The 17,752-nt window shown below is 52.3% G+C and overlaps 1 protein-coding gene and 1 long non-coding RNA gene across 4 annotated transcripts in view; one reads left to right on the top strand and one right to left on the bottom strand.

Moving 5' to 3' along the window:
• Nucleotides 1–17,042, bottom strand: part of MYO1C (myosin IC) — a 39,668-nt gene extending 22,626 nt beyond the window's left edge. The window contains exon 1 of one of the 2 annotated variants that reach the window (XM_083587470.1): nt 16,800–17,042. In XM_083587470.1, the coding sequence (XP_083443596.1) occupies nt 16,800–16,916 (117 nt within the window). In that variant the 5' untranslated portion in view covers nt 16,917–17,042. Of the gene's footprint in view, nt 1–10,435; nt 10,707–16,799 lie in introns of those variants that run through there. The other variant, XM_083587472.1, reaches the window with a different exon arrangement.
• Nucleotides 10,730–17,427, top strand: LOC310750208. 2 transcript variants are annotated; one of them, XR_014541969.1, is made up of 3 exons: nt 10,730–11,292; nt 12,040–12,158; nt 17,120–17,427. It is a non-coding gene; the product is annotated as an uncharacterized lncRNA (long non-coding RNA). The 2 variants fall into 2 exon arrangements; XR_014541970.1 differs by having other exon boundaries at nt 10,733–10,830.
• The last annotated feature ends 325 nt before the right edge of the window (nt 17,428–17,752 follow it).

Below are 17,752 nucleotides of genomic sequence, written 5' to 3'. Positions count from 1 at the left end.
CGTGCCACCCCCAGCCTCACGCCCAGGGAGGGGCGCCCCAGGAAGGCTCGGGCTTCTCTGCTTCTCTGGCTACTTGCTGAAAGGAACGACAACGAGGTCCAGATCCTGCTGCTCCAAGGGGCTCCCCGGAGCCATTGTGGACTCCTGGAGGAGCAGAGGCAGGCAGGCAGCTGGGAGGCAGCTGGGGGATGCCACTGACAGACCAGGGCCAATTATTGATTTGCTGCCGATTCCCACACAAGGCCCCTGGGAATTAAGGGAACGGGAAAGCCTGTGGAGGAGGCAGGGAGGTGGCAAAACGCAGCAGCTGCTCCTACTCCCCTTCCTGTGGCCCCTGAGGACCTCCTTCCCCAAGAGCAGCCATGGGGAGAAGGGGCTCTACTGGGGGCTGGGTGGGACCAGGGGGCCAAAATAAGCCACCCTTCAAATTGCCTGATCGCCAGGTCATTTCCAGGCTCCATTCAAGGGGTTTGCATGGCGTTTGAAGCGGTGATTCAGGCCTCTGAGAGGCCACCTCCAGCCCTCCTGACCCTCTTGGGGAGGAGTAAGATCGGGGGGGGGGGGCCTTCTTGGTAACTCCACTGCCCTTGGATGTTGGGGGGGGGCCTGGAAAAAGGCATTCTCTGTGCCAGCCCCCTTAGGGAGGGACGTGGCCCAGGGGGAGAGGACCTGTCCTGCATGCAGAAGGCACCAGGTTCTGCCCCCAGAGGCATCTCCAGGGAGGGCTGGGAGAGGGAGTCCTGCCTGAAGCACTAGTGACGGTGTCACGGTTACCAGTCAGTGCAGATAATACTGAGGTGGGTGGCCAGCTTCCCTTGCTCCCTCCCCGCAGAGGTGCAGATATCTGGCGCCTTCATCGTACAGTGTGCTGAAGATGCACCTCTGCACCCTGGCCTTTAACACTCGAGATGCGTATTTTTAGAACCCGGCCTATTCTTGTGATTGTAATTTGTTTTACTCTGTTTTTAATCTTGTGTTTTAAATTATTGCAACCCACCCTGGGGCCTTAGAAGAACACAAGAGCCTGCTGGACCAGGGCGGTGGCCCATCCAGCTGGATGCCCCAATGGGAAAGAGGCCCTGAGAGCAAGAGCCCTCCCCTGCCAAGGTTTCTAGCCAGGAGGACTCAGGCGAAGCACTGCTGCCTCCCTCTGTGGAGGAAGAGCACAGCCATCCATAGCCTTTACCCCCTTGTATTCCTCTAATCCTCCTTTAAGGCTGTCTGTCTAATCCTCTTTTAAAGAGCAGGTAATAAAGTGAATAAACAATAAGCTACAGAAATGTTCATCCCATGGGGAACAGTCAGGGGAGCCAAGGAGGACGCCCCCAACCTCTCCCAGCAGATGGGTGTGGAAAACGCACCGTGAAACAGCCCAGATCCCACCCTCCTCGCCTTTTCCTCTTCCGGTAAGCAAACATGGATGGCTCACCCAGGCCCTCCTGGCTCTTCCTGCTGCTTCTCTGCGGAGACGGCACCTTTGCACACCCTAAAGTTTGGAGGAGTTCCCCTCCCTCCCTCTGTCTCTCTCTCCACAACCTGTGACGGCTCAGCACCTGCCCGTGAAGTGAGAGCTCTCCAAATTCCTAGGAAGGCTCCCCTTATTGGTGCTGCTGGCCAAACACTCGTGACTCATTCTTTATTGCAGGATCCCAGCCAAGGCACACGGAGCAGAACAAACACGTCTCTGGGGACCAGAGTGCCAAGGCAGTGCCCTACCCAGACAAGGGCAGGCGAGGTTTGCCCTGCCGTCTCATGAACTCTGAAATGCTGAAACCTCCTCAGAACAAGCACCACCAAGTCCTGCAGGGGCTTTTCTTACTCAACCCAGCTCGGCGGGAAGCGTCTGCTTGCCGTGCAAAAGGTCCAGGCCCAGCGGCGTCCCAGGCAGGGCGGCTAGCAGCCTGGAGAGCCACCAGGCGGCCGGCCAGAGGGACCAAAGGTCTGACCAAGGCAGCTTCCTGCCCTCAGCAGCTGGGGTGTGGCTGCCGTTCTGCTCAACCATGCCAGCCTCTTTCCATCATCATTCCTTTCAGATTGTGTGTCTGCTTGACTTTAAGTTCCAGATAAAGAACCAAGCTGAGCTGTTCGGTTGCCTTGCTGCCAGCTCTGTCTGGCCAAATAAAACCAGGTCCCCTTCCGATTCTGCTTGCGTGTCCCCCCATCTCACATTACACAAAGATGTAATCACAGCCAAAGATGATGGGAACTGTAGTCCAACCAGCATTCAAAACTTGCCAGGCGCTGAGCGCATTTTGCCCCTGGCTATCGGCCACTTGTGACCAAGTGAAGACGCCTGGGCGCCAGGATGACACCTAACGTCTTCACCATCTGGAGGTGCCTGCCTTGAATCTGGACTGTTTTCACACACTAGCAACGCAACCTGTTAAGATTCTATCTGTGATATTTTACCTGCACAATCAAAATGAATTTCAGGAACCAAAAAGTCATATTGAAAAATATGACTTTCAAGGCGTCTGGTGCCCAAATGGCAACTAGGAATTTAGTTTTGGTGACTGTAACCCTGGTTTAAAGAGCCGTTTGGCGCCTAGCGTATATATCTGAGTTTCTAACAGAGTCCAGCGTTAACACTCAGGCAGTGTTCAAAATTCCCCAGGCGCAAGGCGCATTTCGTGTCTGGCCCAGGTCCAACTGCAAACAAGTGAAGATGCCTTGTTGCCAGGTTTCATGGCTGACATTGCCACCATCTGGCTGGTGGGCAGCAGTTTTCTGTTCCTGCATGCTCACGCATCAAAAGACGTTGCTGCATGCCAGCCAGCCTGCCAATCTGTGGCGACGTCTTGTTGCTATAATAAACTTCATTGGGGGAAAAGGCAACTGGACAGTGCATTGTGGTGACTGTAACCAGGGTTTGAAATTACCGTATTTTTCGCTCTATAGGACGCACTTTTCCCCCTCCAAAAATGAAGGGGAAATGTGTGTGTGTCCTATGGAGCGAATGCAGGCTTTCGCTGAAGCCTGGAGAGCGAGAGGGGTCGGTGCGCACGACCCCTCTCACTCTCCAGGCTTCAGGCAGCTATCCGCAAGCCTTCTGAGCGCAGCAGGAGTTCCCGCCAGGCTCCGAAGGCTTGCAGAGAGCAGCCTAAAGCCTAAAGCCCGGGGAGCGCAGCGCTGAGCTCCCCGGGCTTCAGGCAGCTACCCGCAAGCCTTTGGAGCCGGCAGGTACTCCTGCTGCGCTCAGAAGGCTTGTGGATAGCAGCCTGTTCTGGGGGCTGGGGTCGGGGGAAGCCGCGGCTGGGGGGGAAAAATAATTCCCCCTCTTATTCCCCCCCTAAAAACTAGGTGCGCCCTATGGTCCGGTGCGCCCTATGGAGCGAAAAATATGGTAGCAGAGCACCAGGCGCATTTTGCGCCTAAAGATTCTCCATTTGCGAGCACCTCAAAAAGTCTGGGTGCCATTTTTGCGCCTGGATGACACTCCAGGATTCCTGAAATGTAGTTGCTTTGAAGCCCTGAAGCAGACGTTAAAAATAGACAATAGATTGAGGAATTTAACAATAGAGTAGAGTGTTTTGAAAACTCAAGTATGGTACCAATATTTATATTGTCAACATCAAATTAAACATGCATTAACAGTGTTGTTGACCCCCCCAGTGGTGACTAGACATTCTGTTTTAACACCCACAACCCAGGTCTCAGAAACCATTTGGCTCCTAGCTTCCCTATCCCAGTTTCTCACACTGACCATAGCCTAGATTCAAGGTGCCATTTGGCGATAAGCTTATCTACCTGAGTTTCTAATCCTGCACCCCGACACTACAGATATGCTTTACACCCACAATATATACACACATGAAAGGCTCAGGGAGCTACGGACACTTCTGATCCCAGAGGCTGGACCCACAATTGCAACAGCCACCTGCACCTTTGCCGCTGTCCTTACAGAGGCGCTGGAGAGTGGGGCAATCCTGCAGCGCCTTCTCCAGGAAGCGTTATGGGGCAAGGCGGGGGGGGGGCAGGCCCTGCCTGGGCTGCAGACTGAGATGGCAGCTCTGCTTCCAGCCTGTCATGGCAAGCCCCCCCTCCACACAAGTCAGGCCCATGGAATGAATGGAATGCAGTTTGTGTCGAGATCTGGCGAGGGTGGGAAAGAGGGAGAGAGCTGACTTCAGTCCTACTTTCCACAGTGGGGAGGAGTGGCAATGCCAGCGTGTGGAGAGTCTTGCTGAAATTCCTCTCTTGCACGGGACCCAAGTAGGGGAGAGGAGCAAGGGAGGAAAGAAAGAGCGCAGGGCCCTCCGCAACACAATGCTGGCAATGAGAGGAGAGCAGGAAGCACCCAGGGACAAAATGTCAGGAGGGAGGCTTTCGTGCTCCCAGAGCCCTGAGTGCCTGGAACAAGACGCAGCTGCTGGTTCTTCCTGCCATCCCCACATGCAGGGAGAAGGGCCTGGGTGGGGAAAGCTGGAAACCTCCTTTGTCCAGGGAAGAGCACAGGAACCCACCAGCCTCACAGGTCCCAAGCCCTGAATCCCTACAATTCAAACTCCAAGGCAGTAAGTGGGACCAAATTCCCAGGGCTGCACTGAGTTGCAGGCCGGGAAAAGGCTGGGATTTGGAAAAGCCTGGAATGTTTTATGCCCTGTATGTAAATGATTTCTATTCTTAGCAGCCTTTCCCCTCAAGAACCTTCTTTCTCTCTCAGCAGAAGAATCTCCCTTGCCAAATATAAAAGTGTCTCAAGTGCTCTTGTTCCAGAGGACTTCAGCCCCACCCCCACCCCACCCAGGAATTTCCCATGCCCCCTTCAGCTGCCACTCCCAGCAAACAACCCACAGATGTGGGTCCAAGCCCCACCCCAGAGGGCAGATGGTCCTTCTCTCTCTGACATGCCGCATTCTCATCCCACAAGCTGGGGGGAGAGGGGGGCAAGGCCAGCCAGGGACAGGCGACTTCCTAAGGAGCCACTCAAGCCAGCTGGAGGGCTTGCTCTTGACAGAGCACACACAGGGATCCCAGCAACCTTCCTGGGCATGGTGAGGGGAAAGACACATTCAGGCACCTTCAGTTTGCAGCATATTCATGATTATCACCTGGAGCAAACAATGTCTTGTTTTGCTTCTCAAAGGCACCAGAGGATAAGAACAGAAGGAGAGTCTGCTGGGCCAGGCCAACAGCCCACCTAGTCCAACAAACTGCTCTCATAGGGGGCCAACCAGATGCCCATTGCGGGAAGCCCGCAAGCAGGATCCAAGCACAAAACCCTCTCCCCTCCCGCAATTTCTAGCAACTGGTGTTCAGAAGCATCACTGCCTCTGACCGTGGAGGAAGAACACAGCCCTCCTGGCTAGTAGACATTGATAGCCTCCTCCTCCTCCTCCTCCTCCATGCATCTGTCCAAGCCTCTTTTAAAGCCCCCCACATTGGTGGCTACCCCTGCCTCCTGCAGGAGTGAGTTCCACAGGTTAACCATGTGGCTTGTGAAGGACTTTCTTTTGTCTTCCCCAATTCACTGGATGTCCACAAGTCCTTGTACCAGGGGGGAGAAAAACCTCTTTTGCCAATATGCAAAACGCCCCATCATGTCCTGCCTCACTCACTTACCTAAACCAAAAAGGCCCCCCAAAGTTGTAACCTGCCCTGATAGAGGAGTCTCTCCACACACACCCTGTTCATTTTGGTGCCCCCCTCTCCTTTTAAAATCACTGTTCATTGTTATTACCTGCAGTCCTGCACAGCACAGTTTGAGCCCACGGCATTTCACAACAAAACACCCCCCTGGCCTTCAGCTTTGGAGACCCCAATGAGAGGCTAGCACTTCCCTTACCGCAGGAGCATATTGCTTTGTGACAGAAGGCAAAAAACAAAACACAGGGGATCATTTGTTGCACTATCCACAAGTTGGCAGATACCTTTGGTCCCTCATTTCCAGGACTGTGTGCATAATAAAAGTTATCCATAATAAACTCCACCGTTCTCCACCAAATGTGTTTGGCTGCCTTCTTCTGAACCCTTTCAGGCTTGAAAAGACCCTTTTTAAGGCAGGGCAACCAGAACTGTACACCATATTCCAAATGTTCTGCCTAATGTTACTGTGAAAGCGGGAGTTTCATTTTCAATCTCTTTCCTAATGGCCCAGGCATGGCATTTGCCTTGTTCACGGCTGCTGCTGCTGTACACTGGGTCAACATCTTCATAGAGCTATTTGCTGTGTCCCAAGGTTTCATTGCTGGTCAGTCACTGCCAGTTCAGACGCCGGAAGTGTAGATGTGAAATTTAGATTATTATTTTTTTGCCCCAACACGCATCACCTTCCACTTGCTTACAAGGAATTGCTTTCCCATTTTACTTCCCACTTGCTCAGTTGCAGGGAGGGGGGCGGAATCAGTGGGAAAGAAAAGTAGGAGAGAGGACTCTGCCTTGCACATCCTGCATAGAGAGAGATGGGCCTGAAGGCTGAAGCACTCTGAATTGAATCCCCACGCACCCAGGTGAACATGAACCAGGCGCCTGCTCTCAGTCTAATCTGCTCCACAGGATTGTTGTGAGAATAGGATAAGCCTCTGCCTGGTCGCACACACGCTTACTGAAGGAAGAGCAGGATGAATGAAAAAGCACCTGAGTTCAAGGAAGGGAGTGTTCACCAAGCTTTGTGTACAACCAGCCAGCGGGCTGCCCCTCCTTGTGGGAGATTTTGGCTCTGTTGTGACAAGCACTAGACAAGGATGCAAATAAATGTTAGGCTCCATCTGTTTAACCTGGGGAGGAAGGGAGGCTGGGAGGGCAGAGAGACCTGCAGAACCGCATCTGAATACGCACCAGCCTCTTTCCAGGATTAGAACATCACCCTCCCTCTTGTATGAAGTGCTAACACTTTGTTCTGGCATTGTCTCAGGGATCTCTCAGTGGTTCTTCATTGGGTGAGACTCAGACAAGTGAAGAGAGGAAAGAGAATTGATCCAAAGGGCTCCAAAAGTGGTCATCCCCCCCCCCACCTTCAAAATGGCAGGGGAGCAGGAGGCTCTTGGCGGGGCGAGGGGGCAGGAGGGAGGAGAAAGGAAGCCCTGTGCTTTTCAGGAGTGAAAGCTCTGCCCAGGCCCAGCCAAAGGCCACCAAGAAGCCGAGAAGGACCTGAGATGCAGCAGGTGGTGTGGGAGCAAAGCACACAGCCCAGGATATAAAAGGCAGTTCAATCTAAAACCAATAATCCACTCCCTTGGAAAAGCCACCAGGCAGGACTCCTGCCAGGCCCTCTGGGGAGGCGAGGGGAGGGGCTGGCTCCAGGATGCGGGGAGGCCCCATGGAAGCCCTTTACCTGTCAACAGGATAAGGGCTTCCACCCAGAAGCTGCTCAACTGGCCCCATCGGCAGCCAGCGCTGCCTGTTCAAACGACAGAAGCCAGGAAATTAGCCAGGCTGCAGCTAAGCGAGTTAGAGGCATTGTAAGCTTGCTCTTATGTTATTAAACCAAGCTGGCCAGGGAAACAAAGGCTCAGAATGTGCACGGCAGGCATGATTTCGGGGACACCAAGTCTGGCCAACAAAATGCATTTTTCCTGCACAAAGAACGGCTCAGAACTGACTGCACCGCACCAGCAGCATCAGCCACTGCTGGCGAAGGAAGCCCACCCAGAACATCCAGCCAGGACTCCACTCTCCTGGAGCAGCAAAGGCTTCCTGCTGGAACCACAGCAGAACAGGCTGCAGCTGAGACAGTCCCTCCCGCTGTGTCTCACTAGCAAAGAGTCACAGCTCCAAAGTCCTCCTGGGATCATCCATGAGCACCACGGAAGTGGACAAGGCCTTCCTCTCTCAGCAGCAGCAGCGCTGCACCCAGGTGCCCCTCCCTCAGAGGCACCACAGAAAGCAGAATCCACTTCTCCCAGCACTTCCGGACAGGCCTGAGAAAAGAGTTCCATTGCTCTGCTCCCCTCCATCACATCCCAAGAACCCAGCCATGGTAGTTTAGGTACCAGCTCTGCATCAGGCTGGCAGAGGCTTCAGACCTGCAAGCTGGCACCAGCATCCAATCTGCAAATGTTCTGGCAACCTGACATATGGGGTTTTTTCCCAGCCCAACTCACAAATGTAAGATAAGGGTTTTTTTAAGTGCAGTGAATTTAAAAGCTGCGATCGGGAACCAATACTGCTCTCCTCCATGGCACCCAATTTCTGGGGGGGACGGGGACTCTTCAGATCTCATCCACTTATCCAAGGTACAAATGGGCAGGGGCGAGGTGGAGAGAACCCATGTCTAAGAGCTTCTCAGGCAGACACAGACTGCCATGCCCTTATCACACCTCCTTGGCTGAGACCCCCCAACCCTCCGTTCCACTGCGCTGCAACTGGGAGCCAGGAGACCTTCAAGCAGCCTCTGCAGAGGTCACCTGCTATGCTTCCTTTCCTCTTTGCATCAAGCCACTCTTGGCAATGCTGGTTGTGACTAAGAGCTTCCAGAACACTCATAAGCAACAGGAAATAAGAGCCCAGCAGCTCAGCCCAGAAAGATTAGGTAGCCCACCCTGAGAACAAAAAAATCCCCTTTGGGGCAGTTCTTGACTTTCCGCTCAGAGTCCAGCTTCCCTGACCCAGCAGCCACTTCTGTAAGCCGGGTCAAAACCCTGGGGAAGGGGGGAGAGTGTGTCTGTGTGACTCCTCCTAAGGCCACGGGGTTTCCCTGCAATCACCAAGCACTGGAATGGAAAACTGAATATGAAAATGTACACGCCTAAACCCTGAGCAGAGCAAGAATACCTTCCCCTCTCCCAGGACGTCCACTAAGTAAGCATCCCGCCTGCCCTTGCAGCTGTGGATTTGCTGACCTCAGGTCACTTTTAATTAATGCCAAATTCACTCCAAGGGCTCGGCCTGCTAACAACCTTGACAGAGACATAAGTTGCAAGACACCCATACAAAGGTGGCAGAGTCCAACTCATTTTCCTTCCCAAGGTCACCGGAGGTTTCATCCCTTCTGGCAGACCCTCACCCTCACTCCCACTGCACTGAACAGCGACCCCAACTCTCTCACCAGGCACTTGGAAAGCCACACACACACACACACACACACACACACACACGAGTAGATGAATCTCCACTCCCTCAACAACATAACTGCAAGCCTGGTCAGCAGGATATACCTGCCCATTAGGGGACCTCGCCTGGAGTTGAGTCCCGAGATAATCAAAGAAACACAAAAACATAACACAGTACAGGAATCCTCCTGGCCTGCATCTGGGATGTGATGTTCCCATACACTGTTATATACTGCTTATACATATTTATACTATATATGAGTGGTTCCCAATTGGTGGTTCGTGGACCCCAGCGGATCCATGTAACCCACCCAGAGGGTCCTTGGCTCCATTCACATAACAAAAACTACCATAGAGATATCAAAGTTTTCAAAAGTAGGAGGTCCACGGCTTGGCTTTTGAAAAGCATGTTACTTTGGAATCACTTATAATGAGGCTTTTTTAAAAAAAAAAAAAGAAATATTATTAAAGTGACTTGCCCAGTGGAAAGTTAAACATGGGAGTATAATATGATGGGAGCAGAGTGCCGCTTGCCTGTTTCCCACAGGCATCTGGTTGGGAGAAGGTGCTGGACCGGATGGGCCATGGGCCTGATCCAGAAGGCAGCCTGAGTGGCAACCCAGGAGAAAGTCCAGTTGAGGCTGAATCTGCCAGGTTGCCTTGCCTTGTCTTTTAACACAGCCAGAGGCCCCTGCTGCACCCAGGAGGGAGGTGGGCTTCACACCTGAGCTCTGAGTGGGGCGTATTCACGTGTAGCTGCTGCCTGGCATACAGGACGGGGGTGGGGGGTGGAGCGGATGGCAGCAAGTGGGCATGCCGTGCCATGACCTGCTTCTCCAGAGCCACCATCCCCCTGTGCCTCAGTTTCCCCGCCTTCCCTCCGGGAGAGCGAGGAAGCGGCTGGCTGGCAGCAGACGGATTCGGCTGAGGAGCAAGAGCCACGCTTCGCCGCGGGCAGCCCAGATGCCCTTCCGCTTTCGGGCGGCGGCGGCGGCGGCGCCCTCGCAGATCCGCCCCGCCCCGGGGCAGCCGCCTCCCTCCTGCTCCGGCGCAGCCAACTCCGGCGGTGAAGCGAAGTTGTTGCCGGCAGCGCCAGAGCGGGGCCTCCTCGGGAGAAAGGGAGACCCGCCGCCCCCCGGGACACCGGCCCAGCCCTCGCCGCGGGGGGCCCACCGGGGAGGGGCCGCATTCACAAGGGACACGGGACGACTCCTCTGCACGTGGAGACCTAGCTCCTCAGGGTCGGAGGAGGCGGGGCTGCGGGCGGGAGAGGAGCCCCGCCCCCTCAGCCCCTCCGGGGGTCGCCGCACGCGAGAAGGTCCCGCAGCTCCGCCAGGCTGCCTTCGCCCCCGTGGGAGACCCAGTCCAGCGGGCGGCGGGATAGGCGCTCTGCCCATGCTCAGAGGTCTGTCCTCCGCCTCGCCGCTCCCTCCCTCCTGGCCTACCTTGCTGAGTGAGCTGCTGCCGCCTGGCCCTCCCGCTCCGCTCCGCCGCGCCCTCCTCGTGCCCCGTCGGCGACGGTCGCTCCAGCCGCTCGGTCGGATCGGCGGCGGCGGCGGCGGCGGCAATTGGGGCTCCCGTCACGGGCCGGGCGGAGCCGTGGCAAGGGCGGAATGCGCCTGCGCGGCGGGGCTCGCGGGCCGGCCTGGCTCGGGCCCTCCTGAGGGGGGCGGGAGGGCAGGAGAGCGGCCTGGCCACGCCCCTCCGCGCCTGCGCGACCCTCTCTGCTCCCCCGCCCCCGCGGGCCCCTTTGCGCGGGAAAGGAGCGCGCGCGCGAGAAGCGACCTCAGGACGGGGTGTCTCCGTGCCCCTGAGGGAACTTCCTCCGCCGCCTCGCAATGTGAGGCGTTTCCCCGCCTCGGTCGCCCTCGAGGGGCCCTGGGATGGTGGCCCAGCCTCGCCCCCCGGGAGCTGGAGGGGCTCTCGGCGGCGCTTGCGCCTGACACCCGCCCTGCAGAGCCGCCGCTGCTGCCCGTCCGAGTGCGCAGCGCTGAGCGAGGCCTGCGCGGGTCCGAGGTGGCTCCCTGCGCAGTGAGAGGGATCCGGGCGAAGGCCTCCTGCGTGCGCCCCGGCCTGCCTCGCCCCGCTTTGGGCCGGCCAGCTCTTTCCAGAGGAGCCTCGTCCTTGTTGCCTCTCCGGGGCACGGCAAGCGGCGGAAAGGCCAGGCCTTTAATGCTGGCGGTGACTTTTAAATACACGTTCTAACATTTGTCAACTCTTGGAGGAGGAAGAGAGCTTGGGATCTGCTCTGCTGACATGAAGAAAGCAGGAGAGCGTTGCAATTCGCTGCAGCCCTTCCCAGGTGCCCACTGCAAGGAGAGCAAATAGATGAGGGCTCTGCCATGCAGAAGCCCCAAGGAGACTTTCGGTGGGATTTAGCCATATGCTGCGCGTTGCACAGCACATACACTATACTCAGGGGCAAAGTGGAAGGGTGAACTCCCTTGCAAAAATTGCCTTTTGCAGTTCCCTGCCACCAGCAGTCTTTGCCTTTGCCTTGTGGTTCATTTGAGCCCAGCCCTGCTTGCAAATCTGACCAGTTTACAATGTGTCAGGCTCTGGCAGTTGGCAAGTCCACAGTTTGTAAAAGGTTGTGGGTTAAGGCTCGGACTTCTCCAATGAAAGGTCTCGGGTAACAGAACTGTAAGAGACACCTGTCTGGAGAGTTGCTGCCAGTTAATGTGCCCAGTGCTGGGGCAGATGCAGCTTTAGTCTGTAAGGGAGCACCTTGTAACACCTATTTGCTCACTTTGCCTGAAGCTCTGCAGATTTCTAACAATGATGGAAGATAGCGAGGGCAAGGAGAGTACTGCACTGGAAGGACTAACAATCCATCTTAGGATAAGACAGCTTCCAACATAAGGATAGCTGACAGGCTTCTGATAGGGTTGAGTCTTGCCTGTTTTCAGATGCTCCCAAGTGAGCTGTTGGCAGCTAATAGAGCAGCAGAGGGTTCTTTTAGTAATAAAATATTTCAAGTTCCTTATTTTGAAGCATCTGGAGACAGGATATTTAAAAGTTCTAAGTGCATTTATGCTCACAATGGCAGGCTCTTCAAACTACACAGCTCTTATTCCCCAAGAATCTCGAGTGCCGTATTCAGAATACAGTAGTAGAAAACTGTCTGTGGGTCCATGTCAGAGCTATCCGCAGCACTTCAGCTAAGAGGTAAATTCTGTGTTGCTGACCTGGTAAGGATTTCTCTCTCCCCCCCCAAAGTCACCAACAGTTGCACCTAATGAACTCTTAAAAAGTAGAGACATCACGGACTTCCGGGTTGGTGCCACTGTTTAATGGCGGATTCCCTCCGAGCTCCGGAGGGAATCGGCTCCGTAGCGTCTGGGTCTGGCCGCTGCGGCGAAGCGGGGACCCTTAAAATCACAGGCGCGGATGCCTGTGAACACAGAGACTCGGCGGGCACCATTTGCGCCCACCCAATCCGCGACGGAGCCTTTTTAAAGGCTTCGGAACGGAGGCAGGGTAAGGCGTGGTGCTGAGAGTACTCCCTCGTCTACGGAGTGAAGCCGCAAGCCATTGACAGAGAGCGCCAACTTCTTCTAAGAGTGATTGGATCCTAAAACATCAACCCGTGAGTAATACGGAGATTGGAACTTTAAAAAATTTCTTATCTTGGATTTGGAACGAGCGGGAAGGGGCTAAAAAGGAAGTCCACCCCCCCCTCTTTGTAAACAACTTAAAGCAAAGGACTGGGCAGCTAAGGTCGAGAGAATCTGTTTCTCGCTTTTTTTAACAAAAGATCCTGACCTCACGGTTTGGACATTATAAGAAGATATTCTGGAGGATAAAAAGAATTTTGGGAGCTGAAACTACACCCCCCCCTAGACCCGGGAACGTCCGATGAGAAAGCCTGTTGCATGGAAGATTTTGACAGCTGTCAAGTGAGCTGCTAGTCAGCTAGTTGTCAGCTGGAAAAAGAGAACATTGTTTCTGCTGTTTTTGCTGGTTTATTCGGGATAACTTGTTGAAAATAAGGTTGATACAAAATAACTGGACTTTTGGTTTTTGAGCTGAAAGGAAGATCAAGGAATTAAATCCCCCTAGAGGGGTAACAAGGATACTACATTACAAAAATGGCTGGAGTGTCTAAATTCCAAGCAGAATTGGACAGAGCACTGGTTCTCTTGGGAAACTTACAAGATGAGTACGATGCTTTGTCTACAGAGGTATCGCTATTACACTGGACAGTAAACAACAGCTTGGAGTCTGATAAGGATTTGAAACAGGAAGCCTATTCAACTGAACAAATAAATGAAACCGAAAGCGTAGACACGATGGAGCAATATGTTCTTTTTGAAGAAAACGAAGGAGGAGATGGAGGTTTGCAGGAGTCAAAGGAGAGCTACAATATGAGGCCTGACATGATGATAAAAAAGGACAATAAAAACTGGATGCGGAAAGCCTGGTTTGATTGGGAATTTGGAAAATGGAGAGATCCTCTTTTGAGGAGATCTGAAGACCTGAGGATTATAAATTTGTTGAAGGTGGAAGCTGGAGCTGTGGGGACATTTGGATTTGAAAGAAATTTGAAACAAGAGTTGGAATACCCCATAGGCTTTGCTTTTGCTTTTAAGTATGGAGGACTGGCTAGAAGCAACATTGATTCTGTTGGGCCGGAGCCCCTCCGAGACCTGGGGCTTAACATCAAGGTCTATCAAAGAGACCGGCAGAAAGGAACTGAGAGAGACATAAGGGCCTCGGACCTGAGATCTCCAGGCTAAATAAATAATATAAAGACTGATGGATATTGGTTGGGGACTGGAACCGGGAGAAGGGTGGGTGGAGGTTGGGAATCCAAAGGGTACATAAGGATAATTTGCATTGCTTTGTTTGTTTTATATTTTGTTAGTGGTAAGGAAATTGGGTAAACCGTGGAAGGGAAACTTTGGTCGACCTTAGGAAAAAGGTTTAAGAATAAATTAATGAGGTATAAGTATTGATGTGTAATTTTAATAAGGTGAAATTGGTTTTTTTCTTTTTTCTTTTTTTAAATTAAGTGAAAATAAGGCTGTTAAAAATAAATGGAGGAAATGGAAAAAAGAAGTAAAGTAAAATAACAGTATGTTAGAATAAATGTTTAAGTTAAGGTGAAGAAATAAATTAAGGACTTGCTGAATTGACAATTTAAATTGGAATACAAGAAGGGGAGGTGTGAGGAGGTCTGAGAAACAAGGTTGAGGAAAATAAGTATCAGAAACTGTATGTGTTTTTTTTATTTTTCTGTTTAGTTTCGAATATGCTTTTTTGTGTTGTTTTTATTTTGTTTGTCTTTGTTTGTTGTGTGTTTTTTGAAAATACCAATAAATATTTAAAAAAAAAAAAAAAAAGTAGAGACATCACCTTGCCAACAAAGGTCCGTATAGTAAAAGCTATGGTTTTCCCAGTAGTGATGTTTGGAAGTGAGAGCTGGACCATAAAGAAGGCTGATCGCCAAAGAATGGATGCTTTTGAATTCTGGTGCTGGAGGAGACTCTTGAGAGTCCCATGGACTGCAAAAAGATCAAACCTCTCCATTCTGAAGGAAATCAGCCCTGAGTGCTCACTGGCAGGACAGATCGTGAAGCTGAGGCTCCAATACTTTGGCTACCTCATGAGAAGAGAAGACTCCCTGGAAAAGACCCTGATGTTGGGAAAGATGAAGGGCACAAGGAGAAGGGGACGACAGGATGAGATGGTGGGACAGTGTTCTCGAAGCTACCAGCATGAGTTTGACCCAACTACGGGAGGCAGTGGAAGACAGGAGTGCCTGGCGTGCTCTGGTCCAGGGGGTCACAAAGAGTCGGACACAACTAAACGACTAAACAACAATGGACTCAAAAAAGCTGTGCTGCTTCAAAGCCTTGCAGAGAATTCCAGCCCCCCCAACCCACAAAACAGATATGTCACCTAGGTCCCACATGAAGCAAGAAGTAAGAGTGCATGTAGACCCCATTACTCTGAACCCCACCACATCAAGTCACATCGCACACAAGATCACATGTATAACACAAACAGCAGTGCAGCGCAGCGTATTAGTGCAGCATATCAGCTAAAGGAGAGATAGGCATTCTAGGGAACGTGCCTATTTTATAGATGGGGAAGAATGAGGCTGAGGAAGTAAGCATGTAGAAGACATTTACCCCAGTTAATCTCATATTTAACCAATCCATAAAGGCAGTCAGGGTGGGGGGTGAGGAGGAAGGCAGAATAGAAGATGGCCTGGTGCTAGGGGAGAACGCAAGAGATTTATAAGAGAGAGTGGGTGCAGGGAGAGGGAACCAGGAGCTCAAAAGAATGCACAGGCTCCAGCATGTGGGGGTGGGGAGTCTGATCTACATGGCATTCTCCCAGCTACTCCCAGATTAAGTCTTCCAAGGTTGCCACAAGTGTCCTGCCAGCAGCAGCCTCCAGCCTTTTCATGAGTGGAACTGCTGCCATTGGACTATAGTGGTATCTCGGGTTAAGTACTTAATTCGTTCCAGAGGTCCGTTCTTAACCTGAAACTGTTCTTAACCTGAAGCACCACTTTAGCTAATGGGGCCTCCTGCTGCTGCTGTGCCACTGGAGCACGATTTCTGTTCTCATCCTGAAACAAAGTACTTAACCCGAGCTACTGTTTCTGGGTTAGCGGAGTCTGTAACCTGAAGCATATGTAACCCAGGGTACCACTGTACAGTACTGGCAAGCCAACCCTGCTGCCGTCACCACAAGCTCCATCAGCAGGCTGTGGCAGCCCAGAATGTTACCTGCCCTCTGAGTCCTCTTCCCCACAACCATTGTCATTTCACATTGGCGCATTGGCTGGTACCACATGGGCACAGGAGCTGTCTGAGAGGGCAGAGATAAACAACCACAGCAGAGCCAAAGCGGGGAGAGAGAGAAATCCTGCCGTTATGACAGGGCCTAGCCCTTGTTACTAGGAACATCCTGGAGAGTGGGGAAAGAGTCCCAGGGTAACTTGAGAGCCAAATCTTGTCGCCAGAGAGCACAGGGCAAGGAAGACTTCCCTGTGGCTCCCACATTGGGTATAGCCACTAGTGCCCTACAGCCCAGCCCATGGTCCACCACAATAGACACTGGAGAAGACCAACTGCAGGCAGAGCAATAATCATTCATCTGGACTGTATAAAGCTAAGAGCCAACATCCTTTGGCAATGCAGGCTGTTAGCTTTTGGAGATCCCAATAAAGCCAGAAACGTCCACTCCAACCTTTGTGACCTCTTGAATTTGGAATCCTGCCTATGTCACCGGCAGAAAGAGTTAGAAACCTGCAGGCAACCTTAATTTAAAGCAACAGAGCAGATATTGGGAGAGATGTGTAAAGCCCAAACCAACAAATGCCTCCTCTTCACCCGTATGGTATTCCAGATCCAATCATTCACCAACATAGGGACTGCCTGAAGCCCAGCTAAATTTTACACAGCTCTTGGAGACTTTTCCTTTATGCCCCCACCCTGATACTTGACCACCTTGACAGATTTCACTGTGTTTGCTTTTAACTTGCTATAGCATCAGTCCAGTGGTCTGAAATATGGACACCGTTGTCTCCTCCTTCCTCTGGCCTTGCAAGGGCCAGTTTTCTCAAAGCTTGAAGTTGCCACTGGGTATTGTCCTCATTCTCTTCACAAGCCGTGCTAGAATGTCCCTTTCCATAAATGCAGCAGTTCCCTTGCACTGATAGAACCCTTCCTGAATTGTGCCTCCCTCTTTGTGTTTCTCTGTGCCAAGTTACCAAAACAAGAAAAGGAAAGCAGGTTTAGGCAGCACAAGAAGAGCCATGCTTACGGGCTTAGCCCCTCGATCCTGACCAACCTGGCAAATCATTTCTCCGGTGGGGGTAAACTTGGTCCGCAGCTCCATCCTCCCAGGGTTCGGTCTCTGGTTTTCACCATCCCTCTGCAGCCGGCGGACATCGAACAGTCCTGGCATTCTCTGAAGGAGCAGCAGCACAATAAACAGCCTCCTTGGCCCAGCAGCGGAAGAACTGGAGGCCTGTGTTTGTACAAGCTCTAGGTGTGAGCTCAAGCAACAATGCAGTTCAAGCACTTGTTTCCACGTCCTTTCAGCTGTTCCAGGAGCCTTTAATTTATGTCTTTGCTTATTGCTTTTAACTCCAATATTTCTTCTCTCAGACCCAGGGGACTCTGGAGACCTGGATGGACGTCTGCAATTTTTGGCACCACCTTTGTGACCTTGGCTGTTCTGCCCTGAGAAGCTGCAGCGGAAGGGCTCTTTTCCTCTCTGGGTACACTAGCCCTCCTGGCCCCCCCTTGCCCAGCTGGCGCCAGGTGTGTCTTTCTTTCTGTCAGACCTCTTCCTAAGGGGCAAAGCTTTGTTTGTGTGCTAATTTGGTAAATTATATGTGCAACTTTTCACCCAAAAGCTCCTGAAGTCAGCAAGCTGTTTTATTAATTAAAAAACAGTGGAAACATCATAAAAAGAGCTGCAAACACATATACTATATTAAAAAAGGCCACCACTGGCAGTAGGCAAATACATGGCAGTGGTAATCCGATCTGAACACCTGCGTGACAGTCTTTACCAGTCTGTGAAATGGCCAGGGAGAAGAGAGGCTGCGCCCAAAGGAAGGAGGACCAGAGTCTGCACTGGTGCCACAGCCAAAAAAGACCCTCCCTGCATGTGAACAGCCTCAAGGTCTATGGATGAAGGGCAATATACAAATTTAATAAATAATAATAATAATAATGTGGCCCCCTCCATGTTTCTGCTGGAGGGGAAGGAGGGATGTGGAGCAGGGCCTACCC

This window comes from Podarcis filfolensis (genome assembly GCF_964270895.1).
Source record: "Podarcis filfolensis genome assembly, chromosome: 15".
In the NCBI taxonomy this organism is placed as follows: Eukaryota; Metazoa; Chordata; class Lepidosauria; order Squamata; family Lacertidae; genus Podarcis; species Podarcis filfolensis.
The sequence above is the reverse complement of the archived record's forward strand: the minus strand, read 5'-3'. Positions and strand labels throughout refer to the sequence as shown.